Source organism: Gracilinanus agilis, unplaced genomic scaffold, assembly GCF_016433145.1.
Source record: "Gracilinanus agilis isolate LMUSP501 unplaced genomic scaffold, AgileGrace unplaced_scaffold3495, whole genome shotgun sequence".
Lineage (NCBI taxonomy): Eukaryota > Metazoa > Chordata > Mammalia > Didelphimorphia > Didelphidae > Gracilinanus > Gracilinanus agilis.
The window spans coordinates 1-9,550 of NW_025367967.1; the positions used below are offsets into that span (position 1 = coordinate 1).

The window sequence follows — 9,550 nt, forward strand, 5'->3', positions numbered from 1 at the left end:
TTCTCTCTCTCTCTCTCTCTCTCTCTCTCTCTCTCTCTCTCTCTCTCACTCTGCCCCCCTCTCTCTATATATATGATATATATATGTATACACGTACACACACACATTTTTACATGCACATACCTTTTTCTCACAGTATCAGGATAACAGTGAGAAACTGGACTAATCATTTGAGAGGCACAATTCAGCTACTACATATCTTTGTATCCCAGCATTTAACACAGTGCCTGGCACAGCCCATATAGGGACCTTATAATTTCTAGCAGGAGTGTGTATTTTATCACAAACCTGTCTCTCCCTCCACCCCCCCATCCCTGCTCATTATTATTCAATGTATTTGTTAGTTGTCTGGGATGCAGGTCCTTTTGTATAACGTAATGATGGAAATGTCTAACAGGATTCAGTCCATGTTTTCTGTAGCCAAGAAGAGAAGATAGTTTCCTGCCACATGTCATTTCCCCCCACCCTACTATACATTAATCCAGGACATTGATGTGGCAGATAATTGTGTGTTCAGTTATTTGGAATATTTAACTGTGTGCATTTCACTATTAATAGTTCATTTTTAAAGTGAATTGTTAAATTTTAGAACACACAAGTAGTATTTAATTTCGGAGTTACTGGCCTTTTACTTTGTAGAATATGGAAGACTTGGAGAAGAATCATGAAAGCCTTCTTACAGGTGCACAGAACGAACTTAGAAAAGAAATGGCAATGCTACAAAAGAAAATTATGATGGACACTGTAAGTAATATGGGATATTTTTAACTGGAGAAATTAAGATCGAAAAATTACATATTTCATCAAATAAAACAGTATATTAAAGTAATTTATCAACATATTAAAACATTTCTTTAATATCTCCTTTCTTGTAATAGCAGCAGCAAGAAATGGCAAGTGTTCGAAAATCTCTTCAATCCATGTTATTCTGATGGCTCTTTGAAGAAAGAACTTGGACCTAAGTAATATGACACAATTACAAGCATTAGCTAAAGGAAATGCATATCTTTGCTGTGGCTTAAGAAAGCTAGTTTAAGATTATCTGTTATATAGCTTGTTTATCAGTGCAAGATCCTCTCTTTTTTATATTGACTGGAGCTTTCTATATGAATAGTAAATAGCAACTTAAAATGTATTACCTTTCAAGTTCTTTGGTATTAGTGAATTCCCCCCTAATGTTAGTAGTTAAAAACTAATGGCTTCTAGCAATAAAGATTTTTCACATTTCAGCCTCACTGGCTCTTTTTAGTTCAAAATGCTAACAATCTCAACTGCTAGTTAAACTGAAAACTAAGACATAACATGCAAGTGGACATTGGGTTTCCCCCCTTCACTAAAAATCATCACAACTCTTTAAAAGTACAAAATCTGTTATATGTGCAGGTAAGTTTTATAACCAAACAAATGAAAATAGTAAATTGGTTCATTTACTCCAGTGATATTTTAAAAAATGTTTTGGTTTTTTTTTATAAACAAAATAGCCAAGAAAGTAATTTGTTAGTTGGAAAGACTACATAGAGTATCTGAATGTCACTTCTAAGGAATGAAAATTACTTACAAATTGAAATGGTATGTTCTTGGCAACGACCGAAAACATTTCATAAACATATGTACATTTTACAGGTCAGTAATGATAATATTCTTGGAGTATTTCATGTTTGCCTTTATTCAAAAACAAGTCATTTTTTTCCAAATTAATATTTCCATCATATATGTGGAACTTTTGTTTTCTGTTCTCATTCAAGTTTAAACATTATTTTATCTATGCACTTTTCAACATGTGCACATGAAATCTATAATCCACATTTGGATTTAATAATACAGAATTAATTAGCACATGCTTGAAAATCATTTGGCTAAGCTTATTTTACTGAATTTCTAATTTCCAAAATTACTGAAAATTCAAAGGATCGAAACAATGTGCTCTATAGGAAGAGAGGAGTGACTTTATTTCATTTCATATTTTCCCTCTCCCCACCCCAATTTGAGTTTTTCTAGGCTAATACAACTTCATACAGATTCTCTGTGGTAGTTTACAAAGGAAGAAGTTAGTTTTATCTTTTCCCTCATTAAGAGTAATTTTAACATTTTGAACTAAGGGGAACATTATCCTTACTGCAGAGTCCTATAGATATGTTTATCTTTCAAGTCAACTTTATACTGGTCAAAATAAATCTTCAATTCCTTTTCAGAATTTTAAGAAATATGGGATATGTGTGGACTTTATTCCTTTGGGGGTAAAATGTCCAAAAGTATGCTGCAGGGTATCTCTCAGTGTTTTTTTGCCACATTTAATTCTTGCAAGATGTATTTACTCTTTTGAAGGGAAGGGCAAATGAATATATATAATGCATTGCCAAATTAGTGATTTTTTCTAGCTTAATATCTAAACTTGTTTTTCTAATTATTCAAATCAAACCTGAGAGGTAAGGAGCCAATAGAGTATAATGTCATGGTGGCATTTGTAATAAATAATAACAATAAGTTGGAAGGGGCTAGGGAATGGAAGGTAGAAGAGTAATTTAAAAATAAGATAAATTAAAGTTGGCATTCTGTCGATGCATTGCTTCTCAAATAAAATGTTGCCTATCCTTGTTGATTTTAGAGAGCAGGCTTTTTTCTGCTATAGTGTTTTTTTTTAATTTTACTTGTTTTCATACCAGTCAATTCTTGCTTTTCTTTTAGTGTAACAATAAATCCCAATAATTCCAACCCCTATGGATAATCAATAGTAATTCAAAATTATCAGTTTTTACTGTTAAAAGATTTAGGAACTTTTAATTCCTATTAGCATAATTATACAACTTATTCATATAGGAAAGCAATTTTTTTGTACTGGAACAGTGATCACCTCTAGAAAATATGTAATGCCTTTAGGTAAAATGAGAAACAATGCTTGAAATGTAATATCCAGATGTATCTCTTTTATCACTTTTTTGCCCATTATTAAGACAGCAGTATGAGCCATGTGCTTAAGGTATGTCTGCAAACTTAACTACCTTAATTTTTTGTTGTTTAAATTCTGTCAGTCTCAAAATTTGTGATAAAAAATTATTAAAAACATTTAAAAATCACCATCTAATTAACTTCTTAGAGGCAAACTTTACTGATACTGTTGAAATTCATTTTTCTGTTCTGAAAGAACAGATTTGTGCTTAAGACTCAGGCTCAATGGTGAAAAAGAATAATATAGCAAGGGCTTTTGTGACTGAAACAAACACACAATAGAATCTGCATGACTTAACTTTATATTAAATATCTTATCTGACAGTTAACGGCCACATTAATGTGTTTTTCAGAGACTTGGTTATCTTGAAAAGTTTCTTATCTGTATTCCTAAAAGCAGGGGGTTTCCTTCACTCCTAGGGTTCCCTTAATTGCTTCTCCTCTTCTCCTTGGGCTATTAGTCAGTCATGGTTTTGAACCTGTTCGGGTACAGGAGGAGGTGGAATCCTGAAGACTTGTAAATTTAAGTGATCTGCAATCTGCATGACCACAGTAATGAAATATTTCAGCAAAGTAAATAAAGAGATGATCTTGAAAAGAAAAAGAAAAAAACAAATCACCATTAATGTAACAAAGTACACTTATATAGCTATGTCCCTCTTAATCCTATTTTGATGCCTCACTGGCAGAGAGGGTCCAATTCCAAGGCAGAAAAGTGGCAAAGGCTAGGCAATTGGGGTTTAATGACTTGCCCCGGGATACCCCGCTAGGAAGTATCTGAGGTCAGATTTGAACCCAGGTCCTCTAGGCTTCAGGCTTGGCGCTCTATCCCCTGTGCTATCTAGTTTCCCCATGAAATGTTTCATTACAAATACTTTTGGGGGTCTGCCCACCTTAAGCAACCTAGGGTGGCTTAAGGTGGGCAAGGAAGATTAAGGAGAGGAAGATTTGCTTAAAATTTTTGCTCTGAGACCAGATAGAAAATGGATTTTTCCTTTAGAAAGAAGGCCCAAGAGAAGAGTATTTTCAGTGGTGATCTGCCCCAGAGAATCTTCTTTATGGTGAAAGGACAAAAGAAGGTTGAGAGATCATTTCTCTGGTCCCACAATATGTGTTTATCCCAGGAAGCTTGCTCTTCATGACTAGGAGGGAAATGATTTTCATTCCCTCAGACTTCCAGTCAATTTGTATAGGGGATTAACATAAAGCAACTATTTTCTATGTAAAAATTCTTACAAAAGTAGCCAAAAAAAACTTCCTCGATCACTTGAGTAGGACTAAGGGTAAAGGAAACTGCCCATATTCACTTATTTCCTCCTTACACCCTTCAAATCCCCAAACCAGCAGAACAAATGGACATAGTGGCTATTTTTGGATGAGATAATCAAGAAAGATCTTATTAAAAGCACAGTCATGCCAGAAAAAAGACATTAAGTAGTATTCTAGAGAGCAGCCTAAGGACCTTCCTGCAAGCCATTAGTCGTCTCCAGAGTTGCAAACATTTGTGGGTGGGAATTACTGATATAGCCTAGGATGCTCCTTCCTTCTAGTGTCCATCAGCAGCTCTACCAGAGATTAGAGGGTTATGGGAATTAGCCAGTGTCACACAGCTGGTGTGTGGGAGGCAGGCCTTGAAGAGCAGCCCACCTTAACAGAGTTAACAGTGTTGGGACCTGGATTCAAATCCCACTTCTGACACCTACTAGCTGTGTGACCAATTTCACACGTGTCTCAGGTGAAGAGAGGACAGGAGGATAGAAATCCAAATAGCAGAGATGATGACACAAATCATCCTAGGGCTGCTTTTACAAGCAGTTCCTCTGGTGCCTTTAGCTGTCCATAAGGAATAGATAGATGTCTAGTGTGGGAGGGGAGGTGATGTTCTGTACCATCTACAAAAAGATCAAAAGGTTAACACTAAAGTGCTCACTCACCATTGCTACCCACAGAACAATATATTCATCTATAACGTGGTTGAAGTATTGATCAAAAAACAGAAGAGCTGGCCCAATAAATGCGGAATCTTGTAGTTTTAGTTTACTTTTGGTCATGTGAGCAACCTATTTAATAAAAAGGGCAAATGAATAATCTAGAAATTGTTAAATGACACACTAATTTGATAAAAGCTTTATAACTTGCAAATTTGAATAGCTTACTTGTTATTTTAGAAAAAGAAATGAAGACTTACTATTTAGACAAAAAGAATCCAAAGATCACCTAGTGCTTATACTTCTGGGAACATTATTTCAAAGCTGTCTTACAGAGAAGTCTGGCTTATTAAACTTGTTATCACGAGTAAATTGCAGCTAATGAATTAATGTAAACAAGATTTTAGATATTTATTATTCTAATTCCTTTTCTGCTGAATAGTTCACATTAGGTTACAAATTTGATTCTTAGAAGTCTAATGGCCAGCGTTTGGAATGAGGCTATTGTGGCAACAAGAGGACTTGATGTAACCTACCCCACAATGTAAAAACGCTACGATATATAGCTCCCCTGGCTGTCTGCACCAATTACTTTATTTCTCTTGAGGACCACATACACACACAAACACAATTTTAACTAAACTTCTTACCACCAATTTTTGTGTGATTTTGGCATACACACACCCAAACATTAAAATATACAGACAGGGATGTTTTTCAAACAGCTGAGTTGCAGATTTTTTGTGGATCATTATGGCAAGAAGAATAATGACTCCTATGTGGATGCCAGGTGACAAAACACTGGTGCCCTAAAAGAGAAAGCAGAAAATAACCTCTTCTGTCCTCCATCCTGTTATGCTCTTAAAGCACCAATTACTCAGAAGAGCAGCTTTCTTATGACTTCTTTAAACATCTACTAAGAATATTAACCAATTGTGGACCCTGACCACCACTAAAACTGTTACTTCATCTAAATAAATAGATCATTACCCTTCAGTGTGCTTACTAGATGTGCTCTTAAGGGTTGGTCATAGGCAATATAACTTGTGTACAAAAGATAACAGCGCTGTGCTTTTTTAAACAAATGTTCCAGATGAGGGTTGTCCTCCACAGTCAGTGAAGGACTGGTTTGGGAGGCTATTATATTATTGGGAGGCATATATATATTTATATATTTGAGCATTATTGAGACAACTTCATGTTGTTGTTCAAAACATTTTTAGAATTCCAGTGATGTTATTGCCTTTGGAGCCAGGGGACAGTGAAGACAGCTGAATTCCCTTGTAATTGCCCCTTTTTAGCAGTGCTTTCCCCCTTTGAAAACAAGGAGGTATGACTTATTCCATCAGACTTGGCCTTGAATAAATTTTGGTTGTTTCCAAAAGCCAAATCCTTCAAAGAAGCTGAGGCTAGTCAAAAGAAGGGGTGCAGGCTCTGGAGCTGGTTCTCAAAAAGGGGTTCCAAAGATGTTCTGAGCAATGGCAGCATTGCCAAAGCAAGCTTCAAGCTTTTGGGGGCAACAGCAAGGCCAAGGGCAGGCCTGTTTAGGAGCCAACCATGCCGTAGAAATGCTCGGTGGGAGCCCTTAAGGGCTGTTTGCCAAGGAGCAGGCAGGAGTGCAGTGCCATCTCTGTGCTCTCTGAAATCGAGATCCTTCATAGAAAATCCTAGAAGGGACCCATCTCTGTGGGCTTCTGAAGGTTTCTCTGGTGCTCGCTCTCACAGCCATGTTCCCCCCGCCCCAGCCCCCCAGTGGTGGCATCAGAACAAATAACCAAGTATCACCCTTCACTTGGCTAGTGAAGAAGGGCACCCAAGGCCTGCTCTGCCCAATCCCTTTTGTCTCTTCCTCCCACAAAAGCAGGCAGGCCTTTAGGGCCCCTTCTAGCTCTCAGACCTAAGATCAATGTGGTAGGAAGAGGAAATACTTTTGAACCATCTTACTGCGGTTGTGGATCCATTCTTGCCAACTCCTCCACCAAGGATGACTTGGAAATAATTAAAACAAGAAATAAAGGCTCCTGTCAGTATCCCAATGAGAGGTAGCATCTTCAGTTTTAATTGAATCACAGGGATCTTTGGAAGGTGGGGCCAGGAAAAAAGAAAATTTAGGGTTAGAGAGACCAACATGAATGTTTTCTTTAGATAATCCCAGTACACTTAGATTATCCTCGTTCATCTTTTATTTTTCTTGGCCCCTTCATTATTCTAGGGAAGCAATCTGCTCACCAAATTCTGCTGTACGCAGTTACACGATAAGAGTTCAATGGCCTCGTGAATCTAAATTGGGCTCCATGGAATCGTGAATAAATTCAGTTCAGGTTCAGGCAGCAGCCCCCACGTAAGGTAACATCAGAAGGCAGGCAGACACCGGCAAAGGGCTTCAAGCCAAAGACACGCCACAGAACATACAGACACATGCGTGTGAGCGTTCTGAGCCACGGCATGCCGAGCGGGGACTAAGAGCAGTTATTACCTTCTCGCTGCCGAATGCCGCTTCAGGAAAGGCAGCAAAAGAGTGAAGGAAAAAAGATGACAGAGAATTTCCACAAATCCCCTCTTTAATATTTCAAAATAACAGCAAAATAAAAATCTGTGAGTGCTGATCCTGCCAAATCCCTGAACGTGTCAAAGGCTTGAGGAGTCTTTTGGTAAAGTCAGCTGAGAAGCTTTTACAACATCACTGAGCAGTAACGCATCATGACCAAACCATTCTCCCTGGGCCCTCTCCACCCCCCGCAGCAGGGACCCTTAAATCTAAACCAGAATCCTTGCAGTGCACTTAAGAAGCCCAGCACGGAGCCAGAAAGGCAGGCCTGCTCCCTGCAAGCACCCCCGATGCCAGGAGGCCGAGGGCATCCCACGCACGCTTCCTTCTCACCAGCCATCCACAGAAGAGAAGCGGGGTGGGGGCCAGCTGCCCTCCCTAGGGCTGCAGTGTCCGGGCCCGTGACCTGCTGCTGCATGTGTCTGTGATGGACGAGCGAGGGCATGGGCAGCTGGTAATCGTGCAACCCCATTCTGTCTCGGAATTTTTCCCAATATGAATTTTGAGCATGTTCTTAACGGCATTATATGGTGACCAACTTAGCCAAATGTGCAAAAACCTTCACTGATAAGGGAATCTATTCAGAGAACAGGTTGAGGAGCTCTGAAAATTAGGCTACAGGGTGCATAAGGGGATGCCAGATTATTCAGAGCTTACACTCACTAGTTTTCAAGAAATGGCATATTAGAAAACATCTTAATTTCTTCATTTTTTCCCCCTTACGAGCAACGTGCATTTTTGCTAATAATGTAAAACCTATTGCTGAATCTGGTTTTTGGAAAAATATTTATCCAGCATGTTAAATCTATCACTTTAGACCTGGAAGGGTGATATTTACATTTTTTGTGAAGCATAAGGCAGATTTTTCCCCTTTGTAGTTTATTCATTTAATTCAAAGGAGGACTGAACAATAAAATGTAAAAGAAAAAGGCACCCTAAAAATATGAAATATGCAAAAGGTGACGTCACACATTTAAGAAATACAACACGTTCTCACTGGTGTGGGTGTGCTCCCTTCCCTGCAGTATCCACCTCTCCCCTACGGTCTCCTATCCTAGGTGTAGTGTAGCTTTCCAAAAATCCACTGAAATACAACATGTTCTTTGGCTTCCTTTGAACATTCTAAAGGTAGCAAGCAAGGACTACTTGGGCCGTCCCTCTGTCTTCTTTCATTTTTCCCCCCTTTCTCCATGACCAGCCCACCATTTCTTCTAAGCACGTTCTACCATTTGTGGCCAAAGAAGCCCGTTCAGAGGGCTGACAGCCCCATCCGTGTTTGTAGACGGTCTCATTGCTAAATGATCCTTAGCAGCATCTCCTTTTTCCATCACTGCCATGGTTACTATGGAAACAGAAGGAGGCTTCCCAAGGCACCTGGACCAACCTTCCCATCCATCCCTCCCTGCTGGTCCTCAGACACATCAATGCAGTGTGCGTTTGGTATGATTCGAGCTTTGACAAAGAAAAATCAAGAGATGTCTCCTCACATGTGACAAAACTAAGCAAAAAAGCTGAAATTATAGATATGAATACTTACAGTATAATCCCACATCATTGTTCCTCCAATTGCAGTTATAAAAAAGACAATTGTGATCGCTATCTGTACTTCGGTTACATCCACTCTAAAGAGAAGGGAGAGAAAAGGAAGGGAAGGGACCCCCACCAAATTACAGATTTCAAACATGCGAATAAACAGCTGTGGGGTTCAGAAATGAAGGTCAGCTGCTAATATTAGCATTTACCAGGCACTCACTGGACCTAAAATTCAGGGGAGAACTTCAGAGCTATTAGGGAGTTATTGGTCCTTTTAGCCTACCGTTAACGGGGATCTAAAGGCGAATTCATTCAACAGATATGTTAGGTACTAAGCACGGGGGTCATAAGAAGTCCAAGATAAGACTCGGCTCAGGACCTCTTGAAACTTGGTCTGATGGGAGATAAAACATTTTGCATGAAGGTTGCAAATCAAACGTGCTTTCACCTTCTACCAAAGAGAGCCATTGGTCAATCTTACTTTCCAAACATGAGTGTGCCAGGGGTTGAGGTGGAAGGGTCGGTACAAACTGCTGAGGGGGGAAGGAATTTCCAAGAAAGCTTAAGCAACTTTGGGGAAGATTACACAAATTAA

The 9,550-nt window shown here is 38.9% G+C and overlaps 1 protein-coding gene across 1 annotated transcript; it reads right to left on the bottom strand.

The window, feature by feature from the left end:
* Positions 1 to 776: 776 nt before the first annotated feature.
* On the bottom strand, positions 777 to 9,044 carry LOC123254885 (cholinephosphotransferase 1-like; the record flags this gene model as incomplete). Its single annotated transcript, XM_044683786.1, has 6 exons — positions 777 to 958; positions 3,426 to 3,536; positions 4,881 to 5,006; positions 5,525 to 5,683; positions 6,819 to 6,950; positions 8,960 to 9,044. Coding segments are annotated over 6 exons (658 nt in total), but the record flags the coding sequence as incomplete, so codon positions are not given.
* Between the last annotated feature and the right edge of the window lie 506 nt (positions 9,045 to 9,550).